We start from the raw sequence: 15,105 nt of genomic DNA, 5'->3' as shown, positions 1-15,105 counted from the left end.
TTTTTATATTTAAATATTTTTGGAATGAAAATTTTATAAAAGATGTTTTTGGTGTCTCTAAATTTGACTTGAAGTGTTGTTATAATAAAATTAAATAGATAAAAGAATGTTTACTTACCCATAAATAATATTTCTATATTTAAACAAGCAAAATAACCAATAAAATATAAGTATGAAATTGAAATTGAATTTAATTTAGTCTCTTTAGCATATAATTATATTTTTTATATAATACATGAAATAAAAGATAATGATATATATAATATATTAAATTTATGATTTTAAGAATTTTAGATTTTAAAATAAATAATACGTCAAATGTAATAATTGATCTAATCGAATTTAATCATATAGTCTATACTGTTGCTATTTTCATGTTTTAAACTAAGAATTCATGTAAGATCGATTGTTACACTATTATGTTCAAATTTGTATCAACTCTTAATAATAAAATATATATGATAAAATTCATCTTCTCATATTAAAAAAACTTAATTAAAAATATATAAATAATTATGTAAAAGAGAAAAAACCAAAAACAATTCAATTTCAAATACACAATTGTCATAATTAAATTCAGTTTCTAAAAATCTATACTAATAATATATTAATACCCAATATAATTTCTAGAAAATCTATGCTAATATGTTAAAATCAAGAATGTATTATTACACTTAAAACGAAGTATCCTTACAGCTTAGTAACATGTATGAAGCTTCAAAATCTATAATATTTAGTAGTTCAAAGTTCTCAGTTTTCCTTATCATTATATTATATTATAGATGGTATGCCCAGATATCATAGTTGTGACTCATTCGCATCTGAACACAATAAACGAAGCTCTTGCAATATTATCATACATATACATGCTCTTCTTACATACTAACTCATATATTAATAATATACACACCATCGGATGATATTTATACCCTCCTTACACCAACCTATATATATGAGAAGAATGTTTTTCTATTCTTCTATAAAAAAATGGGTCGCACTCCAACTATATTTTATCTATTTTTTACTATTGATAAAAAAATATTAGATTATTCTTTTTTTGATAAAGGATTTATTTTAATATTTTTCTCTTTAAACATTATCGTTTTAATCTCACTGCAAGCGAAATACACAACGCTAATTTTAACAAATATTCTGTCATTAGTTAAAAATTATTGTTGTTTCTTACCTTTTATTTAATAATTGATGATGAAAGCACAATTTTCCGTAGTTATCACAATTTAATATAAAAAATTAATTCATTAAGTGTTAATTACGAACTAAAAGACGAAATAAAAGATTCAAGGAGAAGAAATCGTGACGGAAAATAAGAGAAAAGATTAATTAAGATGAAATTAATATAAGAAACTTGCAGAATTAGATATCATACCAAAATTGTTTTTTGTTAATTTTAATTTTCTATCTACATACTAGTTTTGTTTTTTAAGATAAATTAACTTGAGATAACTTTTGTTTCCTCTGTAGCAATAAAGATGTATCAACTTGAATTGCGATTTACTCTCATGTAATAAGATATAACACATTAATAAACCAAATTTACTTGCGATATTTTTAATTTTCAACAAATATTAATTAATAAGAAGACATATTAAAAGAATATACATGAGATGTTATACATGTTAACACTATTCTTATTAAAACAGTGATTGAATGACTATACGTGTTGAAAAATAATTAGCAGGTTGATCTGCCATGAATTAAATTATATTTTTAACAAAATTCAAAATTGGAAGTTTATATTTTAAGCTAAAATTTTAATTTATAATAATACTTAAATACCTATTTTCGGGGAATAAAATATTATCCTTATCAACATCACTTTGGTGGTTTTTTTTTTTCTTTTTCATCTATGATTTATTTTATCTGCAAACTTTTCTTTTTTACCCTTGAATTGCGTTGCTGCATTTCTCTTTCTGCATAATAAAATAATGGGTGTATTATTGTGTAACATGGCCGTTTACTGAATTGATTGAGAGTAAAGGTTGGAGGATAGCGGTGGAACGTGGAGGGCTTTGGAGAAGAAAGAAAAGGACAAAGTTGAAGGGAAGTAAACGTCAACCATAAAGCAGCTACAGTATGTCATATCTCTGTATTTACATCGCACAAGACACAGCATACTGCACAGAGAGTTTTGGAGCTCAGTAAACTCTCAGCAATGGCAGACCCAGCAAGTTTCATTGCCAGCTGGTTAACACCCTCTTCTCTCTTCATCTTCGTCAACCTCGTCATAGGAACAATAGCAATCACTTCTCGCTTCACTCCCAAAAACCACCACCACCACCACCCTCATCTCGCTCCTTCACCCTCCCTTCTACAACGAGTCAGCTCCTTCAATCTCACTCACTACTATACCCATCATCACCACCCAGACCCAGATTTCACTCACCCCCAACTCGTTCCAACACCCTCATTGTTGCAGCGAGTCAAGTCCTTCAATCTCTCCTTCCGCAAACACGAACCCACACATGCAGAAACACACCACCTCCAACCCCAACACGCCCAATCTACAAACCCGGAACTGGTTCGGACACCCTCCCTGTTGGATCGCCTCACGTCTTTCGATCTTTCTCTTAAGAATCAAGAACCCACGAATGCACAAACACAACACGCGCAACCCGAACCAGAACCTGAACAGCCGGAACTGGTTCGGAGTCCCTCGCTCTTGCAGCGGCTACAGTCCATAAACTTGTCGCGTCTGTATAGATCGGAGCCCGTACACGGAGAGGATCCGAGTGGCGGGTCGGGTAAGGCGGAGATGAGGAAATCGGCGAGCGAGAGAAGGGGCTCGATAGAACGCGAAGAGGAAGAGGAGGTGGAGAGACGGAGACCACAAACGGCGAGGGTTGAAGCGACGTCATGTAGAGAAGACGAAGAGGTGGACGCGAAAGCTGATGATTTCATCAACAGGTTCAAGAAGCAGTTGAGGCTGCAGAGGATTGACTCTCTTCTCCGTTACAGAGCTGGTAGCGGATAGATTATCCGTGGAAGAACAATAACAGGGCACAGACGTGACTGAATCTACGTCGTCGTTTCATCACCTTTGTTGTTACTTTGTAGTATTATTATTAGTATAATACTAGTTTGTATTAAGAAACCATGACTTGGTCAGTTTGCCAAAGTTCTTGTTACAAGATCTTTTTATTATTTTATATTTGCATGTGTGCTATAGTAATGTTAAAAATATAATAAATATTCATTCTAAAGTGCACCTTGTTAACGAAAAGTAGCTGCTTATAGAATTATGAATAGGATTTATTATACAGTACGTAATATTATAACATGAATACCAATTAAAAGGTTTGGGCATTAAACTGGGAAAATGATACGAATTGGAAGGTGTTTCCCAAGGTCCTATTCTCGTTTACTTTTCATTGTTGATCTTGAACGTAGACATGTGAATAAGTAAAAAAAATAAAAATTAACAGTGGTTTGAATGCTTTTAATTATCATAATAAAATTAATTGCTATTTGGAGATGAAGATAAAAGAATTTGAATATTTTATGAATACAGTAATATGAATAATTATAAAATAAGTATTTTTAAATAATATTAATTGTATTTATAGATCATAACAAATTATGAATTTATTTCATGAATTTTATGACAATTACTTTTAGTATGTGGATTGAACTAGATAGAAACATTTTTTTAATTCTTTAATCGATTATCCATTCATCCACAGAATATGTACGTATCTCTGAATTAATTAAGTGTAAACAAGATTCATAGTTTTTATTTATTTATTTGGATGAGTTTTTCTTAACTCGCGTGGTAGTACATATAATTTTATTTATTTATGTTGTAATTTATTTAATTAAACTAAAAGACTTAGAGTGTATTTAAATGCTTCAAAATAATTGATTATATATCACTCAAATGTTATTATAACTTTATCTCTTTAGAAATAAAAAACAACTAGTAATTCATATAATGTTTAAACTAAAGAAATTTAATTATTATTCGTTTTTTCAAACATTCATATATCAAATTTTCTCATGTGATATTGCTCATGTGTTCAGATTCATTATATTAAATATGAATTCAAAGAAAAAGTTTATTTATTAAATATGAATTGAAAGGAAAAATAACATGTTACAAATGAACAACGATTTAAAGTTTATAAGTTAAATATCAAAATAATTTATATTGAAGGTCAATAATTATATATAAAATCAAGAAGATAATTATATTTACTTAAATTAAATACAAAAGAAAGAAGATAATCATTTGCAGTCTTATGTGTATAAAAAACCTATAATATATATAAAAGAGTCTCTTAACAAGATTCATATTGATGTTTTTTAAGATTATTTTTTTAGATTTATCTGAGAGTCTTCTCTTATATTGTTGTCATCTTATTTTCATGTTAAATCAAATTTTTTTAGTCTTCTTTAAGCTACTTCTTAGAAACATTTCTAATTTTTCTCATTCCTTCTTTAAGTTATAATTCGATATGTGTTTTAGTAACAAAATCACTCTCCTCTTACTTCTCATAATTAAGATCATATGAATTTATGAGTAGTTTTAGAAATACAATCTATTTAAAAACAAGACATATTTACACTAATACATCGTTAATATAAATTAGTATCACTGATTAATCTCTCATTTATCAAGAATTTTAAGCATTCATAATAATGACTAATTGAATGTGATTGATGAATATATTTTGTGATGCTATGCTCAACTTAAATATATGGTGATTTGGTAACAACTAAAATGATGGTACTGTCATATGTATATATCATATTCCAAGAGAAAAATGCACAATTAGAAAATATAGTGTAATCAATGCTTATTTGTATTTTAGTTTGTTCTGTTATAGTTATGTATTGATATATCTGAAAAAAAAACAATAATAGTAATTGTAACGCCCCGACAACTCACAGGGACAATCGACTGCCTTCACCCATCCCAGAATTACTCCAAACTAAGCACGCTTAACTATGAAGTTCTTATGAGTCAGGCTACCGAAAAGCAAATGCATTTTGGTGATATGAGTAGCCAAATCAATCCCTTTAAGCTATCCTTCAACCGTATAGTCCCATACCTATACAGTCTCTAGATCCCTCTCATTCCGGTGTATGTTCGATTCGTCCATGTACCCCTTCCACCCGAAGCTGCCAGGAGCCGTTCCTTGTCTATGCCCCCTGCACCATGCCTCTTGCACCGGCGTCACTCCCCGCCCTCGTCAGTGCCCGGATGTCACATTAATTAAATTACTTTGATAACTATAACATTTATTGATCTTATCCACCCATTGAGGGGCTGATTGGGACTTGTGATTAAGTTTTGGTTCAATGTTTGAAAGGAGGATGACTTTTGGTTAAGATTAAAGTAGTTTTTCTGAAAAAGCAATGTATTGGTTATTGACTACCTAGTCTTTCTATGTCCAGAGACATAATTTCTGACTGAAATTCTGGTAGAGATATAGGCATTTAGTTGGAAAATAAATTATTGGAGTAGGATAAAATTATTATAATTGAATATTAATGTATCCGTATATTTATATTATTTTCTGGAAAATCCGTTCACATTCATAGGTGATTTTTTGTGTGTATATGTTAAAATTTAGAGTGATTTGTTTCTACGTTAATATTCTCGATGCCTATTTGTTTCTGCATTAATATTTTTAAGAGAAGTTGTAAAATTAGAGTGAAAATTTTATCATATTTTTCTTGTTCTGAGTTTAAATATGAATGGAAAGTATGAAAAGAGTAAAAAGTAAAATTTGTGATTTGAAGGAGGATGATTATGGCATAGAAATTGTTGAAATGGTAGGTTCACCTGCCACATGCTAAAAATGCAGTTAAAATGGCAAATCCAAAAAGTGAGGTCCAAGGATCCAAAGTCTAGTCTCCGTCGGATGACAGATAAAACAAATTATATATATATATATATATATATATATATATATATATATATATATATATATATATATATATATATATATATATATATATATTAGTAATATTATTGAGAACCTAATTTTGTACCCAATCCTTTCTAAACTAAATTGTTCAGTTTACTTCTATTTATGTTTATTTTTTCTATTGCTATTCCAATATTTCATCATAGAAGAATATTTCAATTTAAAAATTGTTCTGATTATGATTTTTTTTTCTTTTCTAGTTATAAGTTATAAGTGACACACAAGTTTTACAGTCCTGCTATACAGAAAAATGTTAAATGAAAAGATTAAATTAAACATAGGTCAAACATTGTTGCTAAATGACATTTTTCTGAAATCTTTACCCTACAGTTCTAAATGGATAGTTTATTCACCTCCAAACTCTATTCTATATGGATAGTTTTCTTAAAATTGTCAAAGGAAATTGACTTTAAGTGATACTATATGTTACAGGTTTATAAACAAATATTCTCTGGAGAGCGAAACGAATTATTTAAAGGTTCATTTATGATTAATAAAATGAAGAATTTTGGTTCTAATTATCTGGTATACGTAACAGATAAATTAATACCTATATATTAATTTCTTATGTATAGGGCCTAAAGAAATGAAATCATTGCACCATAGACAATGTGGAAAAACTAACAAGGAACCTAATCGATAAATCATTTCATTCGACAATAGTGAAATAAAAGTAAAGAGTCAATAACATAATATTGATGATTTAAAGTGAGAAAGGGTAATATGAATAATTGTAATGATACTAGTCACATTGAGAAATCAAGGTCCCAGATGAAGAAAAGAACAAAAACGAATCACTAGCTGTTGAATAAAATATGTCAATAAATATAAAAATATGTCACTAAATTAAAATCATCGATGAATAGAATATCTTGTTGATATCAAAATTTATCGACATATCAATAATTATTAATGGTAGATAATTATTGATGAATTTTTAAATAATGTGATATTTGTCTGTTTTTTGCTTTTTCTCTTCTTTATCGTTTTTTTTTTCTTTCAGACGTAAATTTAGATGTGGTAAAGATTGGAATTGAAGGTTAGGATTACAAAATTAAAATGATGAGTTTAGAAAAAAAAAACAGAATGCAGTTCAGTTAATTAAGAAAGATGATAAAGAAACTAATACCATAATTTACGGACATAATTTATTTATGAAACTATTTGCTGATAATAAATATTATAACTTATCAATAAATTTTATCGGAAGAATCCATCCAATAGATACTTCCGCTAGTAATAAAAGTTTCCATTTATTGATAGATTTTATTCATAAATTTATTACTTTTTCATTAAGGGTAAGTTGGACATTTTAGCACCCGTATGGAGGTTCAGATTGAAATGACGAGGATGCAGAAAGATTTTGCCACCTCTGAATGGTATGTTAGTGTTCGGGCCTTATTATTAGGCTAGCTTTGTTTGGGCACCCCAATAACAAAAGCCATTATTCATATAATTTATTATCGAGAAAAAATAATTTACAGGATGGTAGTGAGTACAACGATTCTCTGAAATCCCATTCAAGAGCATAAAGATATGAACTCTGATATGTTAATAATTTTTCATAACAACTTTTTAATAATAAATTACATGTTACTAATTTATTGATTGATCCGTTTGAATTTATTTTTAATATAATATTTGAAACGGATTAATAGAAAGTAACACGTGAACGTTAAAAAATAATTTTCTAAATATATCCTCTAAGTATATTTTAACTTTAAAATCACATTCAACTTTATTCGTTGTTAAGACTCACTGACGGTGGTAGAACTGTACTAGAAATATCTTTTGCAATCTTAAATGGGCCACGGAGGTATTCCCATTAAGGGTTATGGTCCAAGTCAGAAGTCTGGTTCAACTCTCGAGAACTTTGTCCACACAATGAGATACACGAGTGATATATATGACCACAGATACTCATCAAACCATTTCGTGTATCATGTTTCTCACCTCTTCTGTGACCAATGTGAAACTCTTTTTCTTCCCAAAGTTGGAAGAAATTCATAGTTCATCACATGGAGCAAGCGGTATGCTGTTGATCAGTATGCACAAAATAATTCCATCATTTTTAATCACATTCTTCAAACTCACAAAAACGTTTCCGACATATATACGTGATGAAGTGTAAAGGGTAGATCTATATGTTACTTCACGTTGCAGCACAAAGAAAAAGAACCCTAACCTAAAAGGCGGTTGTGTTATCTATTAATTCAAAGTCAATGAAACACACAAATATATATATTATGCATACTAAGAAGTGTGTTAATGGAGGTACACTAACAACGTAGGTGCTTACATAATAAACTTCACACTGATGATATCATATTGAGCAAGTGTGGACTTTAATCATTGTCAACACATGAGTTTTCGTTTTTCTGATATTGTGTCAGAGAGGTTTTCCGGCACAGAATTGTTGTAAGATATATACATAACTGATTTGCATGTACAGAAAATTCCTCCTTGCGTATCAGATAATTAATATTGCTAGGTCAACTGCTAGTTAATTATTGGTTGACCACGACAAATTCTCACACGTAATACCGATTATTAAATGAAATTAGTGTAAAGTCTCCCATCTCCAAATGTAAATAAAGGAAAAAACAAAGCTCGACCTTCAACATTTGACCACAATTTTATAAACTCCGTCCAAGGACTAGTTTATGACGTGATCGGCAAAAAGATAATGCTGCTAAACAAGTAGATGAAAATCGAAGTTTCTGCAGCCTAAAGCGTGCAAATGAAAAAGGAAATTTACGTATAAATCTAAGCAACAACAATACACAATATTATAGTAGACCACGACGTCGTTGCATTCGCCAAAAATCATCTTCTTTTCTCTTCTTTCCTATATATACATGTAACTAAACAAGAGCACTTTCATAGCCAAATTCAAAACAACAGTGCATTAACCAAATTATCAAGTCCCTCGTCTCTTCCAAAATGGGAAGTTATTTTAGATTTTCAAAAGCTTTTGTTGTGCTAGGGGTAGCCTTCACAGTGCTGTCACAGGCACAATCACAACCTTGGTCGTTACTCCAAGCACCAAAAGACCTAATCCTGAAGCTTATTCGTGATCCTGTGACCCTTTCACTGGCCTCAACCGACTTTGGCCACATAGTTCATGACAACCCTTTTGCGATTTTTTCGCCATCGTCCATCAGTGACATCTCTCTGTTGATAAATTTCTCGAATTCTCTTGCCATCCCTTTCACCATAGCTCCCAGAGGGCAAGCACATTCGGTGAATGGACAAGCCATGGCAAATGATGGGGTTGTGGTAAACATGACCGAGTTGAATGGGTTCAGAAACGGTGCTGGGATTGTAGTAGTGTCTGATGGCAGAACAAATGCTCCATATGCTGATGTGGGTGGAGAACAAATTTGGATTGATGTGTTGCATGCAACACTTGAGCATGGACTCACACCACTCTCTTGGACTGATTATTTGTTCTTATCGGTTGGTGGAACTCTCTCCAATGCTGGGATTAGTGGCCAATCCTTCAGGTTTGGTCCTCAGATTTCCAATGTTCATGAATTGGATGTTGTTACAGGTATGGATTATTACATATATTCTCTTCCCCAGCTAATATCTATTCCAGATTAATTTACATTAAAGTTCATCACCATTCACACAAAGATGAATTCAAAGTTTTATAATCTTAAATTGTTTAATATACTTCATTGACAAAATCTGTCTTATGTGTGTGTATATATATATATTACTATGCAGTCTTGACTGCATTGATTTTAATTTATTAAAATGTGATATATCTTTTTAAACTTTTATATGAATTATTGTTATTTAATTTCTTTGCTGTCTGATTTGTATGTACATGATTTTTTTATAATAATTGTAACTCAATGGTGAGAGCGATGAAAAATCGTATTTTTTATTGTTAAATAAAATAATACTGTCAACGTACTGATAGACTCATCTTCTCTGTCCTTTTATTTCTGCATCATCAACATTAAAATTTGAGGAAGGATCAAACAAAACGTCAAGAATAGTGAAAGACATACGTACGAAATAGTTGTTCTATATGAGTATCCGTTTTTGTTTATTAAATTTCATGAGTACATCCATTAAACTAAGACCCCTTGAACATCTTGGGTATATTATATATTAACAAAAAAAGTCAGATGAATGGGTTTTATTAATCAACTCAGAATTCAATGAAGCATGTTGATTAAGCTAACTTGATTGGTCACATCATATCTTTACAGAAGATTTTAATCTTGTCTCTTTATGATGTACGAATTGACCATCCATTAAACAATTGATGCAGGTTATATGAGATTTAGCAGTTCTTTCGGAATTGGCTAGGTTCAAAATCTTTTGGTTGAAGCTTATATCTTTGATTTACAACTTAGATTATGTCCACCGTCAAAGTTAATTAAAATATGTATACTGATAAAGAATTTTAAAAACTGTCTATTTTTCTTGACAATTTTTTTTTTTGAAAAAAGAGGATTCTGGGGATTGATCTTCGGTTTATATTATAATAAAAAAAGAACAGAAAAATGTTCTTGTGTTTTTTATTCTTTACCATTATTGTAATATAAAAAATTTCTGTGTGCTACTAAATCCGTTTGTGATTGATTCGTGAACAGTCTTATGAAATGAAACGAAGAATTATAAAACTAATTAAAGGGAATGTAATTGTCACGTGACTTCATCATATATTTAGCAAGATTCCATAGCAATCAATGATTAGATATGAAAGATAGACTGCGGAAGGAAAGACTACACTGTTTGTTTTCCTATTCGACCGGCTTGGATTGAATACGCTAACATTTTCAGTGGACCAATCTTTTGGTCTTAAATAAGTCCTCACCCAACAAGATGTCAGCACGCACACTTGTTTCTCTTTCTCAAATATTTCCCATAAAATTAGCAATTGCAGTTGCATAATTTTGGCAAAATCACTTTGACAAATACAAGTCAACTCTCTTCAAGGAAACTATGAAAAGATCTTCTCCTGAATTTTCGACTTTTGCCATTTGCTACTCTGGCAACTTTACATAGTATTCATCATTCAATTATTCTACTATTACATATTTAACGAGTGAGGCAAGCAATTGAGCATGATTTTCAAGCTGTAAATAAATAATGGTATTGAAGTTTATGCGAGTTTGGTGATTTAATTCATCTAAATTTTTTACTGAATATACAAGGGATGCTGTTTTTTTTTATAAACATCAGTAACTAGATTTGTTTTTGGAAGCAGAAAAGACATTTATTACAGGTGATTTTACACACTGGTTTTCATATATCTCTAAAATTTGTACACTTTTTCATTGGACACACTTGACACACATGTTTACACCTCGCTTCGACAGGGAAAGGAGACCTAGTGACATGTTCTTCGGAGAAAAATTCAGAGTTGTTTTACGCCGTTCTAGGAGGATTAGGTCAATTTGGAATTATAACTAGGGCAAGAATAGCTCTTGGACCCGCACCAACTAGGGCAAGTATCTCTTCTTTTTTATTTATTTGTTTATTTTGTAAGTCAGATCTTGTTAGAAAAATGTTTACAATAAACACTTAACATTCTTCAATATCATGCTTAGTTAATGAAAAGTCATTTGCTTAATCTTTGCAGGTGAAGTGGCTCCGTTTGCTTTACAACGATTTCTCTGCATTTTCTGCAGACCAAGAACACTTGATCTCGTTGAATGGAAGAAACGACACCATTGCTGCTGATTATGTAGAAGGTTTCCTTCTGCTAAATCAGCCACCACTGGATCTTTCTTCTTTTCCAGCACCCGATCAACCTCGTATAACTTCCCTGCTGACACAATACGGCATTATCTATATCATAGAGCTTGTGAAATATTACGACAACAGTACACAACAACATGTTGACGAGGTAATAACGTATATAAGTTTAGGAACTAAAATTTTATGAAAGACTTAAGGTAGTTATTAACTTATTACGTTTTTATATGTTTGAATAGGATGTAAAAGTTTTGGTGGAGGGGTTGAAGTTTGTTCCCACGTTTATGTTCGAAAAAGATGCATCATACGAAGAGTTCCTGAACAGAGTTCATACCGACGAGCTTTTCCTAACATCACAAGGACTTTGGGATGTTCCTCATCCTTGGCTAAACCTCTTTGTTCCAGGATCTCGAATCTCAGATTTCGATGAAGGTGTGTTCAAGGGCATTATTCTGAAGCAAAATATCACAGCAGGAGTTGCGATAATCTACCCGATGAATCGATCCAAGTAAGTTATAAGAAATTAAGTTTGTTTGGTTTGGTATGCATATGGAATAATTAGCAAATATAATTAATGTAAATGCATATAATTAATCCACAGGTGGAATGATAAGATGTCAGCAGTTACACCTAATGAAGATGTTTTCTATACTGTGTCACTTCTTCATTCAACTGGGTTTGATAAAGTGGAGGAATTTCAAGCTCAAAACCAACGAATATTAAAGTTCTGTGAGGATGCTGGTATTAAGATCAAGCAGTATCTTCCCCAAAACAAAACAAGGAATGAATGGATCAAACAGTTTGGCTCCAAATGGAAAACATTCCAAGTAAGAAAAAATCAATTTGATCCCAACAGAATATTGTCACCTGGACAGAGGATTTTCAATTAAATATGAAATAATCAACGATGCAATTTACCATACTATAGTCTACCACTGTTGTACAGGTGTTACGGAATCAATTTATACTAATGCAGCATTAATATATATTAATAAGAATAAATGTTGTATGTTCTAATGGTAAGAATTCGTCTCTTCGCTTTTACTTTCTTCTTATCACAATGTCATTCTTCTTCCTTTTTTTTTATTAAGACAAAACTTCTTGTTTTCTACCGTCACTCTCCACGAAGCCACCACCGTTCACTTCTGCAAGAAAAAACCTACTCTTACTTTCCCATAACCCCTTCGTTGCATGTTGAGTCTCCGTTATGCCATCGATTAAACCCACCATCCTTACTTTTAAGAAGCTATTACTTTGTAACTTTGAGTTGATATTATGTATATACATTATTTTCATAACAAATAAAATAGTCGAGGCCTTAAAATAACTTTGTTTGATGGAAGAACACAACTTTTTTTTTATGATTTATTGATCAATTTTTATTTATTTTTTTAGTTTTGAGGACATAGTTCGTATAATGAATTCTTATTTCATTTTTCTTGTGATTTAGTAACACGATTTTAGAAGAATTGTTGTGCTCACACTTCATTTATATCTTTATAATTTTATCATATTATTTATTGATCTAAGAGAAATTTTTTAATTGTTTTAATTGAAAGGTGACATTTTACTGTGTACAAATTTTTACAGCTATACAAGTGAGATCTAGAGTAAATAAAATTATTACTACTATGAAAAAAAAACTCTTTTACATTGATTTTTGGCTACAAAACGATATAAAAAGTGGCTTACTATTGATAATGGAATGAATCAATGTGATATATGCATTTTCTACATCCATTTTAATCATTATCAATGAAAAAAAAAAATCTTTTGGTATTGTATTTGAGTGTGAGATATGTAATATCAATTTTAAAAACCAATTGATATAATATGTTAGCCTTTTACATTCTTTAACAACTAACGTAAAAATTCCTTCATATCAATTATATTGTATAATCAATATAAAAAGTCTAACATATATAAAATGTGTTTTTTTTGTAATTAAAGCATAAGAAATATATATAACGTAAAACATATTATTTTCTTAAAAAGTGCTTAACTTATTTGAAACACATTTTCATTAAATAATGAACTAGGAATGTGAAGGACATTATAGCTCTCTTGTGGGTTTGAGTTATTTGTAAAAGCAAATGATGTTTCTACTTACTAACTAATTTCCGATTAAATAATTAACTAGTAATTATGGTGGAGGTTTTTATTTTAATTATACATATATATATATATATATATATATATATATATATATATATATATATATATATATATATATATATATATATATATATATATATATATATATATATGAGTTTGCTAACTTGTTTACGTTTTTTTTTCAGTTGGTACATTTTAGCAATGTGTATCGGATTTTAGTAGACAAAAATATTTTCATATACTATGGATTCTAAGTTTTAAAGTAAAGAGTATTTGAATGATTTTCATTCTCAAAACTAAAAAAATAATAAGAAACCCCTAAACCCTTACTCACCTCCCTCATTCCTCTCAACCATTTCTCTTTCATTTCTCTCATTCCAACATTTTCTCTATCATCCCTACAGTAGCCTCAACTGAAAAAAAAATCAGAAACTCGCTGTTAAACAATTTCTTACAAAAAAAAATGATTTAAAATGAATTTTCATTTTATATTTTTTGTCTTATCTAATTTTATCTAATTTTCACAAGCATAATCACATCCGAAGGAATTAGTAATTGACTTGAAGGGTTTTTTTAGAGATGCCGCTGATGATGAGATTAGAGAGGTTAATTAGTGAATATGATGAAATTGAAGAGATCTTGAATAAACCTTTGCCTGAAGACAATTATGTCAATGTCTCAACTCTTTACAAAGACAAATTGTTTAACAACGAGTGTTTCTGATTTTTTCAGATGGGGCTACAGTAGGGATGACAGAAAAAATGTTAGAGTGAGAGATGAAAGAGAAAGGGTTGAGAGGTATGAAGGAGGTGAGTAAGAGTTTGAGAGTTTTTTGTTTTTTGTTTTGAGAATGAAAATTATTCAAATACCCTTGACCTTAAAGCTTATAATCCATAACATGAGAGTATTTTTGTCTACTAAAATCCGATATATATTATTAAAATGTACCGACGAACAAAAGAACGTACGCAAATTAACAAACTCACACATGTATATATATATATATATATATATATATATATATATATATATATATATATATATATATATATATATATATATATATATATATATATATATATATATATATATATATATATATATATATACTTGATTTTTAATAGATAAAGCAATTTGTAAACCCTAAACCCTAAGAATTAATGAAGTATAATGAATTTAATTAATGAAGTATAATGAATTTTTTATTGCCTTCTGATCACGGTTGCTCTAATGAGATAGCTGCGATAAAGTTTACACATAGCAATCCTCTTTTGTTTCACTTTAAATTAAAAAAATAGGAGGGTTACTACAAAAAAGA

At 30.0% G+C, this 15,105-nt stretch overlaps 2 protein-coding genes across 2 annotated transcripts; both read left to right on the top strand.

Moving 5' to 3' along the window:
• The first annotated feature begins 1,997 nt into the window (after window positions 1–1,997).
• Window positions 1,998–3,167, top strand: LOC108322704 (pathogen-associated molecular patterns-induced protein A70). The gene has a single exon (XM_017554885.2). The coding sequence runs from the start codon at window positions 2,174–2,176 to the stop codon at window positions 2,990–2,992; it is 819 nt and encodes a 272-aa protein (XP_017410374.1). The 5' UTR covers window positions 1,998–2,173; the 3' UTR covers window positions 2,993–3,167.
• Window positions 3,168–8,832: 5,665 nt separating this feature from the next.
• Window positions 8,833–12,683, top strand: LOC108322687 (cytokinin dehydrogenase 4). Its single transcript, XM_017554858.2, has 5 exons — window positions 8,833–9,504; window positions 11,294–11,421; window positions 11,557–11,823; window positions 11,912–12,180; window positions 12,274–12,683. The coding sequence occupies exons 1-5, from the start codon at window positions 8,895–8,897 to the stop codon at window positions 12,560–12,562; spliced, it is 1,563 nt and encodes a 520-aa protein (XP_017410347.1). The 5' UTR covers window positions 8,833–8,894; the 3' UTR covers window positions 12,563–12,683.
• Window positions 12,684–15,105: the final 2,422 nt, after the last annotated feature.

This window comes from Vigna angularis, chromosome 1 (assembly GCF_016808095.1).
Source record: "Vigna angularis cultivar LongXiaoDou No.4 chromosome 1, ASM1680809v1, whole genome shotgun sequence".
Classification (NCBI taxonomy): Eukaryota; Viridiplantae; Streptophyta; class Magnoliopsida; order Fabales; family Fabaceae; genus Vigna; species Vigna angularis.
Note: the sequence above shows the minus strand (reverse complement) of the source record. Positions and strands in the feature narration are given on the sequence as shown.